At 43.0% G+C, this 19,820-nt stretch overlaps 12 protein-coding genes across 12 annotated transcripts; 6 read left to right on the plus strand and 6 right to left on the minus strand.

Moving 5' to 3' along the window:
- The first annotated feature begins 44 nt into the window (after positions 1-44).
- V2V93DRAFT_365861 (uncharacterized protein) lies at positions 45-1,475 on the plus strand. Its single transcript, XM_066909179.1, has 2 exons — positions 45-221; positions 278-1,475. The coding sequence occupies exons 1-2, from the start codon at positions 198-200 to the stop codon at positions 1,292-1,294; spliced, it is 1,041 nt and encodes a 346-aa protein (XP_066767576.1). The 5' UTR covers positions 45-197; the 3' UTR covers positions 1,295-1,475.
- Positions 1,303-2,096, minus strand: V2V93DRAFT_365862 (uncharacterized protein). Its single transcript, XM_066909180.1, has 2 exons — positions 1,726-2,096; positions 1,303-1,670 (listed from the first exon to the last, which is right to left on the minus strand). Exons 1-2 carry the CDS (start codon positions 2,031-2,033, stop codon positions 1,388-1,390), a joined length of 591 nt encoding a protein of 196 aa, XP_066767577.1. The 5' UTR covers positions 2,034-2,096; the 3' UTR covers positions 1,303-1,387.
- A 191-nt stretch (positions 2,097-2,287) lies between these two features.
- Positions 2,288-3,468, minus strand: V2V93DRAFT_365864 (class I glutamine amidotransferase-like protein; the record flags this gene model as incomplete). The annotated part of the gene is made up of 2 exons (XM_066909181.1): positions 2,992-3,468; positions 2,288-2,917 (listed from the first exon to the last, which is right to left on the minus strand). Coding segments are annotated over exons 1-2 (815 nt in total), but the record flags the coding sequence as incomplete, so codon positions are not given.
- Positions 3,469-3,519: 51 nt separating this feature from the next.
- On the plus strand, positions 3,520-4,427 carry V2V93DRAFT_365865 (60S ribosomal protein eL32). Its single transcript, XM_066909182.1, has 2 exons — positions 3,520-3,701; positions 3,942-4,427. The coding sequence occupies exons 1-2, from the start codon at positions 3,565-3,567 to the stop codon at positions 4,198-4,200; spliced, it is 396 nt and encodes a 131-aa protein (XP_066767579.1). The 5' UTR covers positions 3,520-3,564; the 3' UTR covers positions 4,201-4,427.
- On the minus strand, positions 4,348-5,287 carry V2V93DRAFT_365868 (mediator complex, subunit Med19). Its single transcript, XM_066909183.1, has 2 exons — positions 5,021-5,287; positions 4,348-4,949 (listed from the first exon to the last, which is right to left on the minus strand). The coding sequence occupies exons 1-2, from the start codon at positions 5,199-5,201 to the stop codon at positions 4,558-4,560; spliced, it is 573 nt and encodes a 190-aa protein (XP_066767580.1). The 5' UTR covers positions 5,202-5,287; the 3' UTR covers positions 4,348-4,557.
- Positions 5,288-5,383: 96 nt separating this feature from the next.
- On the plus strand, positions 5,384-6,532 carry V2V93DRAFT_384886 (uncharacterized protein). Its single transcript, XM_066912224.1, has 2 exons — positions 5,384-5,864; positions 5,945-6,532. The coding sequence occupies exons 1-2, from the start codon at positions 5,544-5,546 to the stop codon at positions 6,170-6,172; spliced, it is 549 nt and encodes a 182-aa protein (XP_066767581.1). The 5' UTR covers positions 5,384-5,543; the 3' UTR covers positions 6,173-6,532.
- Positions 6,533-7,368: 836 nt separating this feature from the next.
- Positions 7,369-9,157, plus strand: V2V93DRAFT_365871 (uncharacterized protein). Its single transcript, XM_066909184.1, has one exon. It carries the CDS (start codon positions 7,477-7,479, stop codon positions 8,851-8,853), a length of 1,377 nt encoding a protein of 458 aa, XP_066767582.1. The 5' UTR covers positions 7,369-7,476; the 3' UTR covers positions 8,854-9,157.
- A 178-nt stretch (positions 9,158-9,335) lies between these two features.
- V2V93DRAFT_365872 (DnaJ domain-containing protein) lies at positions 9,336-10,988 on the plus strand. The gene is made up of 3 exons (XM_066909185.1): positions 9,336-9,596; positions 9,665-10,123; positions 10,197-10,988. Exons 1-3 carry the CDS (start codon positions 9,411-9,413, stop codon positions 10,839-10,841), a joined length of 1,290 nt encoding a protein of 429 aa, XP_066767583.1. The 5' UTR covers positions 9,336-9,410; the 3' UTR covers positions 10,842-10,988.
- Positions 10,948-12,920, minus strand: V2V93DRAFT_163395 (major facilitator superfamily domain-containing protein). The gene is made up of 2 exons (XM_066906900.1): positions 12,565-12,920; positions 10,948-12,495 (listed from the first exon to the last, which is right to left on the minus strand). The coding sequence occupies exons 1-2, from the start codon at positions 12,822-12,824 to the stop codon at positions 11,055-11,057; spliced, it is 1,701 nt and encodes a 566-aa protein (XP_066767584.1). The 5' UTR covers positions 12,825-12,920; the 3' UTR covers positions 10,948-11,054.
- A 97-nt stretch (positions 12,921-13,017) lies between these two features.
- Positions 13,018-14,892, minus strand: V2V93DRAFT_378816 (uncharacterized protein; the record flags this gene model as incomplete). Its single annotated transcript, XM_066911979.1, has 2 exons — positions 13,018-14,732; positions 14,790-14,892. The coding sequence occupies 2 exons, from the start codon at positions 14,890-14,892 to the stop codon at positions 13,018-13,020; spliced, it is 1,818 nt and encodes a 605-aa protein (XP_066767585.1).
- A 380-nt stretch (positions 14,893-15,272) lies between these two features.
- V2V93DRAFT_365874 (putative cyclase-domain-containing protein) lies at positions 15,273-16,879 on the plus strand. The gene is made up of 3 exons (XM_066909186.1): positions 15,273-15,549; positions 15,611-15,895; positions 15,951-16,879. Exons 2-3 carry the CDS (start codon positions 15,705-15,707, stop codon positions 16,753-16,755), a joined length of 996 nt encoding a protein of 331 aa, XP_066767586.1. The 5' UTR covers positions 15,273-15,549; positions 15,611-15,704; the 3' UTR covers positions 16,756-16,879.
- Positions 16,880-17,234: 355 nt separating this feature from the next.
- Positions 17,235-19,636, minus strand: V2V93DRAFT_365877 (permease family-domain-containing protein; the record flags this gene model as incomplete). The annotated part of the gene is made up of 2 exons (XM_066909187.1): positions 19,128-19,636; positions 17,235-19,063 (listed from the first exon to the last, which is right to left on the minus strand). Coding segments are annotated over exons 1-2 (1,861 nt in total), but the record flags the coding sequence as incomplete, so codon positions are not given.
- Between the last annotated feature and the right edge of the window lie 184 nt (positions 19,637-19,820).

Here is a 19,820-nt window from a genome sequence, read left to right on the forward strand (position 1 = left end):
TTAAGTCATTAGAATAAATAGAAGTCCAATCATCTTTTTTTTACGTTGTTAACAGTAGCGGAAAGAGGACCAAAATTTAGAGTGATGACATCTACTCCAAGCACTCACTTGCAACCTGTAAGTTATCAATGTCCCAACGAATCTTTATTCGTTAGTCGACTACTTCATACATTGACCAACCTGATCTGCTCATCACCATGGACGATACGGGTCTGCAAAAAGTATCTGGATTAGATTGTTTATCATTAATTTATAAATATCTGACTGTTCATTCTAGGCTCATGCACAAGCGGCCAAAGCAGACACGGCGATCCTCTCTGGCCGACCAAATGATGCAATTACACTCTACTCCGCCGCGTCAAGCGCATTCGAATCAGTAAAAGCAACTACACACGATCCCGAAGCTCTGCGAATGCTCGAAATATTACAGAAAAAATACAAGCAGATGTCTGATCAAATCAAGACCAATCTTGAAGCGAATCCAGAGATATTTAAGCATGCTTATGAGCAAACCAGTACTCGGCACGTTGCGAGCGCGACGAAGAGCTCGGGCGCTTTGGCGACTAGTTTGGCGTCGGCTCGTGGTATAGAAGCTAGTGATATTGATCAGCATTATGTCAATGTCAAGCATCGCGCACGATTATCACATGCTGCTGCTGATACACCCCCGTCGCCACTGGCTGCTGCTGCTATGGCTGCTGCCGCTATAGGCCACAATAGCAATGATGACCTTTTCAGTAAATTCAACGCATCATTGGAGGCTAGTATAAATAAGATATACCAGTCTTCTAATAAAATTCTAGCTTCATTTGAAATTTTGCGTCGTCAGAACTCTGCACTTGCTGGGGGGCAACAATTTGATATGTTTGGCGGAGGTGGTGTTGAGTCTTATTATCTAGTTCCACCGACACACAAGGACGGCACCGACTACGAGAATCCTTCGTTTCAACAACTATCGCAGTCAACAATGACTCTGGCCTCTGAGCTATCAAGTAGCTGTGCCGCTCATGAATCGAATCTACGCCGTCAGCGCGACGTGTTGAGAAACGGTTTGGCGAAATTAAAGATGGATATAAGGACTAGAGAAAGTAGACGCACAAGAGAGCTTGAGAATGAAATTGAAAGATTGGTTGCTGAGAATGAGAAATTGAAAATTGCAAACGGAAGACTTAAAGGACGATGGGATAATTTGAAAGAAAGTGCGCGGAAGCGCAGGGATTCCTCAAATTTGGTTAGCGAAGACGAGGCTGAGATTGCTACAATGGCGGAGCAAGTTGATGGACAAGCAGATTAAGTGTGTGCATTGTAAATAATTTTATAAGGCGTTTGGGTTGGATTTTCTAATCTTTCTTTTTGCTTTTGGTGTATATATCTAGGACCTTGATAACTAAACAATCTGCTTCGACAGCGCATCAATTCGCAACTGTAGACTTTCGACAGCCTTACTAGTCCAACTCCTAGCTTCTTCCAGTGACATTTCCAAATGAACACCTAATCCGACATTTACAAGCATACTTGATTGCTCTGAGACTTCAGCCTGAGCCCAGTAATCCTTTATATTTTCTTGAATCGGCGCGAGAATCGGCGTTGTCTTGGGCTTGTCATTTGGAAGGTGTGGTATCTTTGACAATTGATCTTGTATTGATGAAATGTATTTTGCAAGATCGGTACTGTTTTCTTGATTAGTATGAGTAGAAAGAGGCTGTATGCATATGAATAACTCACTATTCGCTTTTTATTCGTTCGAGTTCTGCGGTATATGATGAGAAAGCAGATGGCGGGATACTGCTATCCACCGGCTCACTTGGTAATGGCAAAACCAACTTCTTATAGTCACTGCCTGCACTCCTTTCAGAGCCGTTGGGTGTTTCGATAGTATTATTGCTGATAAGAATAGTCTTGTCGACAGTAGAACGCAAGATATCAAGCTGTTCGAGTAATTCATGATGATCTCTCTTTTGCTGTTCAAACATCGAGTTAATGCGTAATTGCATATTATTCAAATTCTTTATAATAAGGTCGTGAGAAGCCATCTTCGAGTACAATTTGTGGATGTCGAAGATTTTCACATGTTAAGGAGTTTACTTCTGCTCGAGTTTAGGAGGAAATGTGCGGCTCAGGAATTAGTGAAATTTGAAATGAGATGGAAAGATGTCAACGACCAATTAGTAAAATTATGTGCCCAAAGAATAGCATCTCATGAAATCGGTTTTCCAATTGATATTTGAGATGATCTGTTGAGCGTCATATTCTCAAAAGAATCGTATGAGTTCTTGAACTTCTGAGAAAGAGATACAAAAGCATATATTCATAACCGTCATTAAATTACTTGTACAAACATCAAAAGACTCCGAAACTCTAGGAATAATCCATTATTCATCTAAAACTCCGCTCAAAAATCGCACCACCGCCTTTCCCACTGCTCCCCCATGGTTCTTCTTCTCCACCCGTGCCAGGGCATCCTTTCCCTGTTCTTCAGTCAACCCTCCGTCTCTAATGACTCTCTCGACGAGAGCTCGCGCCACCTCAGAGTTAAATTCCGGGTGCCCTTGTAATGTTAACAGCTTCTTTGGCACAAACATGCCTTGTACAGGCGACACCGGCGACGAGGCGAATATGTGAACGCCGTCAGGCACAGTCGCGACATGATCTCTGTGCATCTCTTGTAATATCAGCTCACCGACCTGCGCCGCCTCAGGAAATAGCTTTGCTGCTATACCCTCCGAGTCCATGCTGAGTGCCGTGACTGAAACTTCCCAACCTTTCGGGTTCTGCTCGACGACGCCGCCGAGTGCGCGCGCGATTATCTGGTGACCGAAGCAGATTCCGACAAGACGGGTCGTGGATGTTGTATATGCTTTGTAAATGTAATCAGACAAATTGATAATCCATTTCTCGCAGTCGAACGCTGTCGCGCCTATTCTCATATACGGTATAAAGTTAGCCACTCTGTCTCGGGAGTTGGGATATACGCAATCAGTTTATACATACGAGAACCAGTAATCAATATTCCATCAAAGTCTCCAGGCGCAGGATAGTTTCCCTTGACGACATTAAAATTAACAAGCTCGAGATGGACATTTTCAAGAGCCTCCTCCTTTTCCGTCGTGCTATTCGTGAATAGCGTCTCGAACAACTGCGCAAAGGACCCGCATACCGTCACGTTATCTGGATCGGTTTCAAATATTGCAAGGCGTATATTTCGCGAGAGTTTTGAAACCGTAGTAGTAGATGTTAATACGGGAGAAATTGACGGTGGAGACATCTTTTGGCGAAGTAATCATTTCAAAAAAAAATCTGGAGATGCCCTCAATCAAAGCTTTAGCTATCGACCTGGAAACTCTAATCGCTATCTTATCGTTTAAGGTTTGTTAGTCATCATTCTTGCAATCTGACTGAAGTATATGTAGGGTATAACCCTACATATATACTTGCTGATAAAACACAGTCACGGCCCTTTTATCAGGCAGCCGAGAGTGTGTGGGTAGCAGAATCCTCGAATCTCATACTTCTTGCTAAGACTACAACCGGCCACATTTTCAATTGTCCGCATCAACAGCAACAATGGCCCCCGCAGCTCCGCACCCCAAGATCGTCAAGAAGAAGACTACCAAGTTTAAGAGATGGCAGTCAGACCGTGTCATTGGAGTTTCTGAATCGTGGCGGAAACCCAAGGGTATTGACTCGCGTATCCGACGTCGGTAAGTGAGAGTCTGGTTTTTGAGTGTGGATCTGTGTGAATCTGGAGTTGGAAAAATTGGGCAGATATGGTGGTTCTGAACGAATAAAAGAGTGAATGAAGAAGAATACAAGAAAAGAAAAGTTATTGAATTCGTAACTTGATTATACAAGTGGAATTAGTAGCTTTGAATCCAGCAAGATCCACACCTTTTACATCAATATCGAACAAAAAATCTAACGAAGCATCTGCTATTGTCTAGTTTTAAGGGTACTTCGGCCATGCCTAAGATTGGATACGGATCGAACAAGAAGACTCGCCACTTGATGCCCTCAGGCCACAAGGCCTTCCTCGTTCGCAACGTCGCCGATGTCGAGGTCCTGCTCATGCACTCGCTCACCTACGCCGCCGAGATTGCCCACAACGTTTCGTCCCGCAAGCGCATCGCTATTCTTGAGAAGGCTAAGGCTCTTGGTCTTAAGGTTACCAATCCTACCGCTAAGCTGAGACTTGAGGGTTAAAGGGGATCTGTATGGAAAGTGTACATATAGGTTGCTTTTTTTCCGCTTTTCTATTAATTCGGTTTTTTGTGGGAACATGGTGTTTTTAATCAAAAAAAGGCGACAAGAGAGTATGGTGTGCATATAGTCTGAAACAAAAATAAATGACGAAAAAATGTATATTTATATCCAAGCATTTTAGTAGTTTTCAATTTGTGTGTGTAAGCTTCAAAGAGACGAGTGATAAGATAAAAAACCTATATATGTGAATAGCAATGTAGTTTGTAGATTTATGAACATTCGATATATTAATCAGGAAAATGAGACACCTCCAACACCGATATTAATGCAATGTATATACAAGATATTTGAAGAAAACTACACATGAGTTTTTCTCTTTTTCTTTCTCGAACTACCGCCATCAGTCGAGACTCCACCGGCATCACTCGCCTCACCACCAGTTATTGCGCCATTCCGCCTTTTGGACTTTTTCCTACCGCGCTCTTCGCCTGCCGAAGACTCGGCGCCGGCTGACTGTCTGTCTCGTTTCGTAGAGGCAGTGGCCGGAGGGGGGGACATCGGAGCCGACATAATACCCAGAGTGGTCGGATCAAATCCAGGGATTCCGGTATCCGGAGTCTTTTCCATTGTGAAGACTGAGTCGAGGAGGGGAGGATCGAGAGTTGATGTGATAGATGGCGGAGGAAGGTCGTTTTGCGGGGCGTAGAGGAGACGGAGGAGGTAGTGTTCGGTAGGGATTTCATTTTTGCCTGTGCATTGTTTATTAAAATCATGATACACAACGAATGGAAAAGAAAAAGCAAAAAAAGAGAAAAAATACCTGGTAAATCGGCAATGAAACCTTTATAACTCTTTCGTAATTTATTCTTACTGCCGTCGGCATGCTGTCGCGCGACAGACAAAGCAAGATTCGAGAGGCCGAAAAGTGAGATTAGATCCTGCGTAGCCGAAGGCGTTGGCTCAGAGTATTTTGTATCAGGAAGAAGATGTAACGGCGGCATTTTTCGTTTATTCTGCTCGAAAAAGGGCAGATGTAAACATACGAATCGTCCGGCTTGATGGTAATTGTATTATGGCAGGATTGGTTTGAAGGTGTGGAATGCCAATGTGGATTAGGGTAATGGCATCTGAGTCGGCATAATAACTAATGAAGCAAGGCTTTTGAGAATGTAGCCCTTTCCACTAACAAGCAGCAAATGTAAGAGGTTATGAGCCCTAGAGTTACTTCAGACTCAGGATTTAAAGCTGCCAACCCTAAATGCTTTGAATTACTCCGAGTTCTTTGACACAAGGCATAACCAGGTATTCTACCGGTTAGGTGAAGTGGGGATTTACAAATAAAAATGGTATATAGTGAAATTAGGCACAGCATGATAATGCTGGTGTTATTTCTAGTATACATGACAGGGCTCGTATTGTGTGCAATAGACTATACCAGGCAGACAGGGTTTGAGGAGCTGAAGCAGATGGTCATAGATTGCAATAAGACGGCCAATGCTAGAACTGCTGAGCTTGTAATCTCTGGCAACGGCGCTATAGCCATACTTTTGGATATAGATTATGAATTTGTAGAAGAGGCTACGGATAAAATGTTCCGGTGTCTAGGCAATGAAGGATTTGGCATTCCAATCGGTCAGAAGCTGAATGGTTGGCGTGACATCTTTGTAAGTGACACTTACAGTATGGAAGGACTATCGCATCTTATCATGTCAGGTCTTGATATTGCGGATGTCTGGATAAGTAGGGACTAATCGGCACGGCAGCGGCGGTCGCGTATCTTGGCAGCTCTTCACTTCCGACGGCAGCAGCAGCGACAGCGCACGAAACGTCTGTCCCCTTACCATCTACTCCGCTACCGCCATATAAACTCACGCTCTCTTCATCTCCCGTCAGCGATGCAGAGCTACAAGCTGTTGACTTGAGTAGTAATGAGTGTGTATTTCATCTATACTCTTTACGATTACTTTCATAGGAGTTCGCATTAAAACTACCGATACCATATCTTTTTCGTAGTTCGGTATCGGAAATAATTAGTGCACTGAATAGATAGCATACTACTGCTAGCTATTGTCTCTATCTCGGTTCGCCCTATTCATTGTATCCTTGTAGCATTGTATCATTGTATCCTGGTCTCATTGTCCCATTGCGAAACATACACTACTTTCGGCCGAGAGCAGACTGTTGTGCCGAGCTCTGGGTTTGGCTTGCGATTTATGCATGGACTCTATCAGTCATGCGGTGGCCAGGTCACACCGCGCCAGTCCCTTGCTTCTTGGTAGACAGGTCTCCTTGCCTACAATTAATCTCAGGGAATATCATAGAATAAATAGACAGGAAAATAGGGCAGAGCGACGATCCTAGTCGGTTGCCGGGGTCGGAAACATAGAAATCAGAGTTCCATGAGCAAGTTTAAACTTTCAAGACTAGCCTTTCTCCTTACTTCTGTAATATACTGTGCGTACGGCACAATAATCAAAACAATATACCAAATAACATATTTACTATCCATATTCTGTTAGAATAGCGCAATTTGTCAAATATAGCTTGCTTTTAGATAATAATAAACCATTAAAAAATTTTTTTATCGAAAGTAGCCTCTATGGCCAAGTTGGTAAGGCGCGGCACTAGTAATGCCGAGATCAACGGTTCAAATCCGTTTGGAGGCATTCAATTTTTCTTATTTTTTTTTATGTGTTTTAGTTAGATTAAATGAATGTTAAAAGCGATATTTATCATAAATAATATTAAAACTTACATTTTTGGAGAGTAGAGTTGAAAGAGAGTGAATATAAGAGATGTTATGCTGTAAGAAAACTGTACTGGATCGAAATGATCTCGGTGGAAAGTCGGTATTTATTTGTGCACTCAGTCATTCATTCAAATTTTTTTTAGAAAAGTTCTAAGTTTGTATATAATTATTCCTGTCCTCTGACTTTTTTATCGACCTTTTACTCTTTGATTGCCATCGTTATTCATCACTGTTCTCATTTATGCACAACTATCTACTGACCCAGTTGTGCCAGAAATATGCCAGATTTGGTTTAGCTTCTCTGAGACGCGGCGAATTGTGCTGTATGAGGCTTGTTTCTGACCCGCCATTGGCTGACAGATGCATGGGTCGTTATTTTCTCGAATCGAGCACAACACTTCCTGTTCTCCTCTTCCCCACTCTTCTTTTTTCTATCTTCTAGCTATATCGTCTTATTCTTTCTATATTATTCTCATTTCCTTTTGTTATATTCTATCTCATAATTATTTTATTGTTCTTCCTTCACCATGGGCTCAACATCGAGTAGACCCCAGCCTGCTCCTCCCCCGCCCCCACCGGAACGCACTCCGCCCCGCGAAGACGTCGCCGAACACGCAGCTCCGCCAAAGAAACTCAGGGCCCGACACCGCTTTCGCAAGCGCCGTCCGGTATCGACAAATCCGGCCCGTAGAAGGCATGTAGACGATTCGTCCGAGCGCGATGATCGCGAACCTAGTCAGGATATTAGCGCAGTCGAAGAGCGGCGGCAGGATTCCGATGAGCCGGCGACGCGCCGTCGCGCTCCTGCAATCTCATCTGCTGCTGCTTCTGCTTCGGTTGAGCAAGACTTGGACCGGTCATCACGCAAGTCAAAGAAATCAGTACATCCGGCCGCGGCTTCTACATCTCCTTTGCCTGTCTCAAGTCTCCCCGTCTTGCCGTCCATCTCGGCTTACGATTCTAGTCGGTCACCTGATGACAAACATGATATATATGAGCGACAAATACGTCAACAAGAAGAGTTGCAACGACGTATTCAAGAGCAAAATCATATCATATATCTTCAGCAGCAACAGCAGCAGCAACAGCAACAACGACAGCAAACCTATCTGCCACCGTTCTCTTCCATGCCGGCCTCAGGCGTTCCAGTGACTGCTTCCCCCGCTCTTTCTTACTCTCCATATGCTACACAGACTCAGTCACCGCCGCAAGCACTCGCCTCGCAGGTATCAAGCCATCTTCTACCAGTCTCTTTTGACGGCACGCGCGCACCGCCTCCGCGACTGCCACCTCCTCTGCACTCGGACCAGTCATACAGAGCTCTACCAGCAAACCAGTTTGTTTCGACTTCTCCACCCAAAGCGTTTCTTAAACGTCCTTCTCCATCTTCGCCTTCTCGTGTAGAAAAGCCCGAGTCTACTAAACGTCGACGAGTACTTTTTGAGAATCCTATACCGCCTACATCTCCGAAGCCAACCGATGAACCATTCACATATCGTCGCATTAGTATCTCTTCCAACGGTACTTTAAAGTCTAGTGTACCATCAAGTGCTTCTTCTTTACAAGTCAACGGCAGATCTATATTGTCCGATCCGATTCCCACAGCCAGTAAGCAGAACGGCAGCGCTATTCCCGAAACTGCAAACTGTAGCGGAGATTATTCCGAGGACGTTTATGAAGAAGCATTTGAGTGTCGCTGCGGGCATGTCTTTGCAACCAAGGGCAACATCAATCGGCACTTGAAAACTATGAGATATGACTTTGAACATGCGCGCTATGTCCATCCTAACAATTATGTCTATTCGCGAATTTTCCCGCGAACAAGGCTGACAAAGGCGGAGTATAATGCTATTAAAGAGAGGAAAGGGTATGTGCCGGCAAAGAAAGAGCAGGCGTCTGTATGAGGGATTTGTATGACTTGGATTTGATTTGATGGATCTGCGCTTATGTTTAGTTTTGGACGAATCAGTGATGTGTATTTGTATTATAGGTTGCATTTATTTTGATTATGAGTTTTAGGCGAACATTGCATTTTTAGTCTTTATGTTTGTATATTGCTTTATTATAATGGGCACAGAGATTGCTTTTTGAAGTTTGAAGTTTGAAGTTTGAAGTTTGAAGTCTGAAGTTTGAAATTGTTCGTAGTTCTAAGACAGTACGTTTGACTGTGCGAATATTTATTAGAGTCATAATCTCATTACAAATCCTTTTATTTATTTAAATATATAGATTTGCGAAAATCAGCAAATTTATAGTTCGGTTGTTTAATATTGAGACTACTTACGAAATATGCCGTCCTTTAAAACTACAGCGATAAACTTTAATCAGAGAATAGAAGTAAAGCCGCACAGTACTCCCAGCTCTTGGTAATTTTTTTCGTTCTGCGTATATTTCCACTGCACTACGCTAGGATAAAGTGACTCAAAAACGAAAACGAAAAAAAAAAGAACAAAAGAAGACTATGAAGACTTGCTATTACGAGATTCTCGAATTACGACGCGATGCGAGCGCCGACGAGATTCGGAAAGCGTATCGGCGACAAGCATTGCTGTTACATCCGGATAAGAATATGGATAATGTTGAAGAAGCCACGCAGAAATTTGCATTAGTGCAGGCCGCTTACGAGATTCTATCTGATCCTGATGAGGTGAGTTTTATTTTGATTTATTCACATTCCTCAAGGACAAAGTGACTGATTTGAATGGGATCGGATAGAGAGCATGGTATGATTCGCATCGAGAACAGATTTTACGCGATGAAGCACCATCGTCTTCATCAGCACCCGGGGCCTCGACCTTCCAATCAGGAACCACAATCTCGGATCTTTTACGATTCTTTGACCCAGGGTTATTTGCAATCATGGATGATTCTGAAATCGGATTCTTCACAATCGCTAGGAAAGTCTTTGCGCAGCTTTCTCAAGAAGAACAAGAGGCTCTGGATGACGATTCCGATGACTTGCTTCCTGATTTCGGGAATAGCTCGACATCATGGTCTCCTGATGTTAGAAATTTTTATTCAAGATGGAGCAGTTTCTCCACGATAAAATCATTCGCATGGTGTGATGCGTATAATTTAGCCGCTGCGCCGGAACGACGTGTCCGGCGCGCAATGGAGAAAGAAAATAAAAAGCTGCGAGATGCCGGGAAAAAAGAGTATAACGATACAGTTCGGGTATGCTTTTTTCCTTTTTTGTTGTAAACCTGTTTTTTTACCTTGTGATCTTGAAATATTAACATGTGTACAGGCTTTCGTCGCATTCATCAGAAAACGCGATCCAAGAGGAAAATCACCATCAGCGGAGCGCGAGCAAAAGCAGCAAGATATGGCTGTAAAAGTGAAAGAACAAGCGGCTCGAGCGAGAGCCGCTCACAGAGAACGCTCGAAGAAGTATGAGGCGCAAGAATGGGCTGTGCCCTCTGCTAAAGACGAAATGTTTTGGGAAGAAGAGTATGGTGATAGAAAGAAGAAGAGAAATGCCGATTCGACAGCTGAAACAACTGTTGAGTCTAACCAAGAAGAGCAGCAGCGACAACAAGAACATGAAGAAGAAAAAGAAGAAGGAGAAGAAGATGAAGAAGACAATGTTGAAGATAAATACAGGATTCCAGCTACGACGACAACAACTTCAATCATTGAAAACGAGGATAATCTATCCGACGACTACGATGAAGAAGACGACATTATAATTTTTGAATGCGTGATTTGTAATAAATCATTCAAGTCGGAAAAGCAAATGCAATCTCATGAAAAGAGTAAAAAACATATAAAAATGGTTAAAGATGTGGTTAGACGAATGAAAAAGGAGAATAAGGATATGGGACTTGAAAATAGTGGCGAGGAGGAATTTGTTGACGCTATTGAAAATGAACTTGACAATTTAACTGTTTAATGTTATCTTAATTGCTTTGCTTTTGATGAATTCTATTTTCAAAAGATGGAATAGGCGTTCTGGGTTATCTTTATTTTGTTGATCTTTTGCATATGGCGTTTCTAAAATATCGCATAAACTACTTAATTCTCATAATATACAACCGCTAACTAAACAGAAAAGTAAACCCCCTTCAAAGAGAAATGCAAAAAAAAATAAAAAAAATAGAACCGCCTAAATCCTCAGTCTAAAGTCCAACTTCAAATTCCCTCGATCAGTGGAAGTACGTCTATAAACTTCTCTCTCTTCCTCTGTCATCTTCTCCCAAATTTTTTCTCTCCTCATATTTTCACGTCTGTAAAATCCCATTATACCGAATGCTAAAATCATAGACGCAATATTTAAGGCTAAAAGAATATAATAGCCTTTAACATAATACGGCGCATCACTTTCTTGAAATATATTTGCGGCAGTTAAATTTCCTAGCTGCACTGCGATATTGTAAATAGCTTGCGCAAGGGCGCGGCGATCTGGATCGTTGGAATTGGCAGATACCCATGAGACGAGGATTGGTTGATAATAGGGGTATCCTAAGGTGAATGTATAAGACGCGTACCGCCACCATCTACTCGCTGAGTATGGTAGGAATTGTAGGAAAATTAAGTTGGGAAAAACCCATATTGCTGATAAGATTGCGAATATCCATTTCGTGCGGTAGAAATCGGAAAGTCTGCTAAATGACGTTGTCGAAATGATATTTATAACAGCGTAGGGAATAATCAACAGATTTATAGCCGTCGTGCTGAACATTAGCACGCGCATATTAATCGGAAAGTAATATCGCAACGTGACTGACGGAATGAATCCAACATAGCCTAATAAGAAAATTGGAACAAGATATTTATCAGTAATAGTGCCGAAAATCTCTTGGAAAATCTTCTTTGCTGATTGTCGTTTGCCAACGTCTTTGTTACTCTGGTTTCGTTTCGACGGATCATCTTGTTCTACTCGCACTTTCAAAATAACCGCCTCGCGTGGCGTGAATATACTAGCCACTTTGGCTGTCTTGAGAGATGGAATTAGGAAAAATGTAGCGACGCCAATAGCTGTTGTCAGCAGTCCTTCTAAAAGAAGGAGCCATTGCCAATTCTTCAAAACGCCTACATCCATCAACAAAATCGCCGAAGCCATAAGCGCAGACAAAACATTAGTTCCTGCCTGCGTTGCCCAGATCCACGATAGGCGAATTGACAGTTCATCAGTTTTATAAAACGAAGATACATAAAAGGCTAATCCGGACACGAATCCACCTTCACAGAATCCGAGCGCGGCTCGCGTGAAAAGAAAGAAAGGTCGGGCTTGGATGAAGACTTGGATAGTCGAGACGATTCCCCATGCTGTCATAATTGTCGGTAACCATCTCTCTGGACCAAATCTTTTATTCATCATCTGCGATGGGACCTCAAGCGAAAGAAAGAAAATAAGGAAGAGAGATTGTCCGATATTGTAATCGTTTGTAGTCATACTGGTATCGAATAGGAAATCAGATGATAACACTTGTTGAATATTAGATCTATCGAGATCCAAAGAGAAAAACATCACACATGCGAGAATCATCACTCGCAGATCTGTTTTTCTGCGTACTATATTTTCTTCTTCTTCGGTCCACGCCGGTCTATATTTACAAAATTGTTAAAAACTAGTCTAAAAAAAATAAGAGGAAGAAACTATCAAATATACGTACTCCCCATTTTTCAACTTTGCATCAATTAACGCAGCTTGATAAACATATTCATCCTCTTCATCCTCTTCATCCTCTTTTTCGGTGACCTTATTACTCTTTTCTAGACTTCCGTACTCATTTTTTGTTATATCATTCCCTTTCTCACCACATAATAGCGACGAAGATTCACCCATAACATCAACAACCTCGTCAATTTCAGAGTCGCCGATGATCGTCGTCTTTTCGTCAAAACTCGTACCGTCAGAATCACTCGATGCCATTGGTATGGTGTCTATTTTACAGCCAGCGCCCGTATGCTGCAAGTGCTTACTTTTGTTGAACAGTGGTGTAAGGCAATTAACAGAGTTTCGTAGCCGGTGGCCGGGACGATAGCCGATTGTAATCAGCACGTGATGTCGACCAATATTTGAACACTAAACAGCTAATATTTTTTAAATATTTCTTTATTAAGCCTCATCCTTGCCTCCATTGGATGTGTTCGAGAATCCTAACCACGTTGGTAATACTATTCCCATCCTCAGTCCACGGCCTGATATTCTTCAGCACAATATCCTGCAATTCCCGCACATCAGGCACATATTCCTTCAATACCCCACCATCGACCGCTGCCGCCGTTATAACCAGAATAGCTCCAAACAAGCTCTGCGATAATGTCCATGTATAAGGAGTTGGCTTGCGCAGAAGATATCCGGTGCAATAGATATAATTTCGAATACTTTCTAGACATTTACAACAGTTCTCAAACACGCGAGTTCTATGTATCCCGTAGTCTTCCTCCGAACAATTTATAACTCGCAGAACAAATGGTCGAAATATGATATGACGCGTAGCATAGTACCTGATTCGTAGTACACTCTCTCTATCATTGTCACCTGTATCTAATGATGTCGTACTCAAATCTGGTCGGACGGGCTCGGGAATTGAATCATACCATAACTCAAGCTGTCGGTTCAATTCCTCGCAAATCTTCAACAATGAAGTAAGACTTTTGATATGTCCATTTCCGATATACAAAGAGTTATGAACCCGATTAAGTAATCTTCGAATCGAAATCTCGGCCAGGAAATACACCAGTGAAGAATCAGCGGGATCAGATATAGTCGGTAGTGGCATGTCATCAACAATTGACTCGATGCCTGATCTGGGTAGTTCAAATTCAGCAAGACGATCGCATTCAATGAGAAAACAACTCCAAAATATGCGCACTTCGACTTCCCTGCGCGCACAGATTTCAGAAAACGACGGTGGTGCTGAGTCCCTTTGGTCTGCTGATGTATGCATTGAGAAAGTCGACGATCGTGCGAGACTTAACTGGACACTCGTCGATGCCGCATGTATAAACTTCCAACTATTTAGCGGTCTCGCAATATACGCCATATATAATCCCGCAAGAACCAATCCCTGTGCAACAGTAGTATTCGCGCTCAAATCTGAGGCTGATGCGTCCCAAATAATTCGATATGCAGGTTTAAAATATTCGGGTCCGGCGAGTTGCCTGCCCTTTAAGCGAGTATCTTGTAGTTCGGATGATACGGCGCCCAGCGCCAGAATTAGTAATATGAGTCCCGAGTTAACGCTCCAATCAAACCCGTTCTGCACTATATCGCTGTATAATGATAATATCTCTGAACGTTCAATAATAGGATGATGAACATATACTTTGGATAGATATTTTGTTAATAAAATATCGCATTCCGCATTATCAAGTATCGGCAACTCAATAAGCTCAGACCCCACCGTATTCCACGAAATCGGTCGTCTAGCTTCAATATTATAAAAATAATCAAGCGGATACTCGCCTACTAGCGCTTTAATCTGCGGTAAGGCAAGAACTCTGACTGCCATTGTATCATGTTTTGCCGGAATTGTAAATGCCGGCAGCGCAGATATAGACGGTAATGATTCGTTGTACGATATACCATCGGGAAAAAATAGTCCACCATCTGGACTGCTTGATGAAAAAGACGGATTCCAGAGCTCTATGTTTCGCTGTACTTCACGCGACGACAAATTACTAGTTGACGGCGGTGTTGGAGAAGGACCTTCTTGTTGCTGTGATAATGCGGAGCTTTTCAAAAGTTGATCGTGGCGGGCTAAAAGCTTTTCGATTCGTTCGAGTCTCTCTTCGATTTTTGTTGAAACCTTTATGTTATCATTGTCAAATCTATCTTGGTCTAAATTAGTAAAATCTTATTGCAATAAGTTGAATAAAGTTGAGAGCTAACCGTTGAATCGGAAGTTCTTGGAATTTACATTCAACTTGCGAATCGACGCAGTTACTACAGACTGGTCTGTTTCCATCACATCTCCTTTTTCTAAGACGAACATAGTCAGTATCTTTCCTGGGCAATCATCTAAGAATTTCTAATTTCAATATACACACTTGAAGCGACAGAAATCGCACGCAACAGAGGCTCGTCTCCGCGAAAAACTCATCCTCTGAAACTAAGAGCAGCCAAATTTTTTAAATTTAGACTCGCCTATTGACACATATTCATTCAGTTAACTCTTGATTTTGCGCTAATTGAAAAAATCCAATATCCGATTCGACGAGTAATCAGGTTGTCTTGAAGGTGGGGCATGATGGGGTGAGCCGCAGCACGTGATGTAGATATTACATAACATTTGACATATGATATTGCTAAACTTTTGTTGAATAGAGCCTTATTAGACGGAATATTTGGTTTAGAGATTTTTAGAAAGAGAAACAAAGTATACGATAAAAAAGAAGCCCTTATTTTGATTGTCTGATCATTTCAATTTGTTTGATAGATATACAATCACTCAACGTATTTTATATATAATGACTACTTGGAGAAAAAAAAAGCGATAAAGTTTCTTTCTGAGATACTGAGAATAGAATAGCGAAGTTTATAAGTTAATAGATAAGATCCGGTAAGCTTTATCTCGATATCTGTATTCCAACTTGTTTGAGTATTTCATTCGTCTTAGGGGCAAAATTCTCTGTCCGTTAAAGAAAAATCAGTATGATTAAAATAAATGTTTATTGTTGTAGACTATACTGACAGAATAATCGAACTAAAAGCCGAAGACATTGCCGATAGCAACCACCATAATCCAGTCAAGCCGCAGAACCAACCTTATCGGATACACATGTCCACCTCTTTGCATTAAAAACGATGGTAGGTGAAAGTGAATTACCTAAACGGCCTGCCTTTTCGGAATTACCTTTACATGAAGGAGATCCGCCGTACTCTTCATGGGGTCTTTGGGGTGATAAAGATGAGCTCGGTTCGATTAATTTGATTACTTCCAAAGTGACTCGGGAAGCCATCAAAGAGGCACAACTTGGGATCACGATTCCGTTAGAGTAAGTTGTTCTTTGTTCATTTGTAAATAATGGATTCACCTAATGATAAGGATAGTTTGCCTCTTGATGCGATTGCGAAACCGCTAATCCCATCACGCATAGCCTATCACCATAACCTAATAGCTAAAGGATTTGCCAACGACGACGAAATCCATATGAACACGCAATCGACTTCTCAATGGGATTCAATGCGTCATTTTCCGTATCAAGATGGATACCGGTATTATAACGGCACTACAATGGATGATATTGCGGGATCAGTCGAGAAAGGGATCAAGGCGAATAATCGAAATGGAATTCAAAATATTGCAAAGAAAGGTATTGCTACGCGTGGAGTACTTATAGACTGGTGCTCGTATGCAAAAAGAAAGGGAATCAAATTCTCAGCTTTTGATCGATATGAGATCCCGCTGCAGGATATCATCGACATTGCAAAAGAATCAAATATAGTATTCAGACCAGGCGACATTTTGATCCTCCGCACAGGGCTAACCGAGCAATACACCAAACTTACATACGACGAGAAAATAGCTCTAACTCAACGGGGGAAAAACTCATTTATTGGTATAGCCTGCGGCAAAGAAACTGCACAATGGTTCTGGTCTCAAGCATTTGCCGCAGTCGCTACCGATACTCTATCATTCGAAGCATGGCCTCGTCAAAATTCAGATTCTTGGACGTGGTTGCTTCATGAGATTTTCTTGGCGGGATGGGGAATGCCGATTGGAGAACTTTGGGATCTTGAGTTGCTGGCGGCAAAGTGTGAGGAAGTTGGCAGATGGAGTTTTCTATTGACGTCGCAGCCTTTGATTATTGATGGGGGAGTAGCGAGTCCGCCTAATGCGATGGCTATCTTGTGAGCCCAAGAATCCAAACTAGTATAATCAATTGGTTTGCCAATCGAATACAGAATGCGATTACAAAGACTACAGTAATCCAATTTCTACTCAACAAGCCTAAAGGAAATTCTTAAAAAAAAAATCCCTCAACTAAAACTATAAAAAAGAATCAAACAATTCTAATCAAGCACAAACCGACAAAAAACTCTACGAGAATTAGCCCATTCAAGCCACACTTTAAATAAAACCACGCAATGTTCGATATTTTGTTAAGCGAATTTCATATTTGAGATTACATTATTGTTATTTTCCTTTCAAGTGTAGCTTCTGTGAGCAATTGTATATAGACTATGTATACGGAGAAGTGGGATGAGAATCAAAATTCTGGCTCCGGATAAGTAGAAAAACCCTGAATCAAAAAGAGGTTCAGATTAATCCATAAACTCAGGAAATTTTCGGACTAAACTTCTTGAAAAGCGCACTACAAAAGAGGCAGAAAATTTTTTTAACAAAAACATGTGTATTTTCGAAAATAAATGATTACCGTGTTACAAAACATCTGTGAATAGATATAAAAAGAGAGAAACTTTTATACTCTTCCAATTACAAAACTCCGAAAACCAAACCATTTAAATCATATCCTTTTACACACGCGAGTAAAACGACAAGCCGAAAGTTGAACAAAGCCACGCATTATTCCAGAAACAGAAGCAAAAAGAAAAACAAATAATGACGAAGAGAGATTAGATCATCTTTTCGTCATCAGTAGCAGATTTCTTGCTTGAAGGACCATCCTCAGAAGAAGTGACAGTCTCGACAATCACACTTCCGTCATCTTGTACTTCTTTGCTGTTAATAACACGCGCATCATCACGCTCATCAGTTTCCCAGAAGCGCTTCTTGTGGTGGATGGCGAGACGAGTAAGCCAAGGAGGGAAGAATACGGTAGCAACGTCGACAACAGACATCTTTTGCTTGCTGTGTTCAGGAAGTTGGCCGTCAACGAGCTCGATAGAGTCAGCGTCGGATTCTGTGGTCACAGCCGAGCGCCAGGACCAGCCCTCGCGCTTCTCGTAGTTTTCGGGCGTAATACGACCACCAGAGAGTTTGTCGAGAGCCCAGGTGAAGATATTGAGGATCATGTAGGAGATGATACCAGCGATAAGACCATATGAGATAGAGTAAGTGAAAGGCATGACGGCGATGGTAAGGAAGGCAGGGATAGCGTCTCCGATGTAGGCCCAGTTGATTTCCGCGACGGCGGCCATCATCATTGATCCGACGATGACCAGAGTAGATCCAGTGGCCCAAGGCGGGATAGAGGCAAAGATAGGGGCAAAGAAGATTGAGATGAAGAAGCAGATACCAGTGGTCATGGCAGTCAAGCCAGTCTTGCCACCTTCAGAAATACCAGCACCCGACTCAATGAATGCAGTCACGGGTGGAGTGCCAAAGAGCGAACCGATAACAATTCCAGAGGCATCGACGAGGTAGGCAACGGCCGAACCTTCAAAGTCTCCAGTCTTGGGGTTCATAAAGCCCGCGAATTTAGCCATCGAGTAAAGAGTACCTGTCGTGTCGAGGATGTCGACATACAAGAAAGTGACGAGCGCGAGCCAGAACTGTCCGGTGCCGCCGGGAAGCGAGCCGATGTTCCATTCCTGCACGTTGAGAACTTTTTCAATCTTGTGGAACGCAACTACTTTTTCGAAAAACTCGTATCTAGTATTTCCTTCTTCATTGTGAGGAAAGTAGGTAGTAGGACTGTTGCGAGGCCATGAGACGATAGAAACACAAGCAATACCAATAATGATGGCACCCTTGACGCGGTATAGCATGCACAATACGGTGACAAAGCCTCCGAGGAAGATTCCAAGCCACATGCGACCATCGCTCATCTGGTGCTCGGCGCAGAGGTCGGCGTCGCTCTGGTACTCTTGAGCGCATCCGGCGAGATCGACAGGAGTAGAGGTGGAACCGGTAGTAACACCAAGACCGGCCGAGCCGTAGAGACCAATGAATGTGAGGTAAAGACCGATACCAGCACCGGTAGCGTGCTTAATGGTGGTTGGGATAGAGCGTGCCAACCATTGTCTGATACCCAAGAGCGAGAGACCGATAAAGATGAAACCTTCGACGAAGACGGCGGTTACGGCGAGTCTATAGGAGACGCTACCGGAACCATGGTATCCGACGACCTGGTAGGTGAAGTAGGCGTTGAGACCCATGCCGGGGGCGAGACCGATGGGGAGGTTGGCAAAGAGACCCATGCAGAAGGTGGTGAGGCAGGCGATTGCGGCGGTACCAGTAACAAGATCACGACGGACAACTAAGCGGAGGATGAGAATAAGAATAAAACATATTAGTGCGACAAAAAGAAGACGGTGACATACCCTGAATGCAGTTCATGTAGTCAGTGTCGGCGTCACAGGTCGGGTCGTCGGCGGTGCCGTTACAGACGCAGGTGCCGCCGGACTCGGAGGTAACTGACGCGTTGACGGAGATGATATAGGCCATAGCGAAAAAAGTGGCAAGACCGGCACGGATTTCGGTGAAGAAGAAGGCGCCATGGCGCTCGCGACGAGCACCCGAATTCTCGAGTTTGAACCAGCGACCGACGGGGGAGCGGGCAACCTTGAGGTTGATGGCATGGATGGCGTCACTGAGACCCATTGGAGAGAATGGAGTAGAAGAGGAGAAGCAGAAGAAAGAGAAGACAGAGCAAGCGAGAAGCCGAGCGAAAGAACAAGCGGAGGAGGCAGACGGACGTGGATTTATAGAATAGGAAGAGGAGGAGGAAGAGGAAGAGGAACGGAAAAAAAGGACGAGTCAGTGCGTGCGCCGCATGCACGACTGCCTTAGTCTGAGACTGCGTAATCTGGTCTCAGACTGGTACTTAACCCTTTCCGTAACCATATTAGTAGAGCATTGGTATCTGGACTTGCTCAAAACACGGAAATCTCCTATACTACAACTACTAAATGAGAATAACTTCTATACTCTCTGCAACCCAGCAGCGAACAGCAGGACTTGCTCCTCGAGTGCAAACAGGGCCTCGATACGAAGAGATACGCCACCGCGCGGCC

Source organism: Kockiozyma suomiensis (genome assembly GCF_038497685.1).
Source record: "Kockiozyma suomiensis strain NRRL Y-17356 unplaced genomic scaffold V2V93scaffold_3, whole genome shotgun sequence".
Lineage (NCBI taxonomy): Eukaryota > Fungi > Ascomycota > Lipomycetes > Lipomycetales > Lipomycetaceae > Kockiozyma > Kockiozyma suomiensis.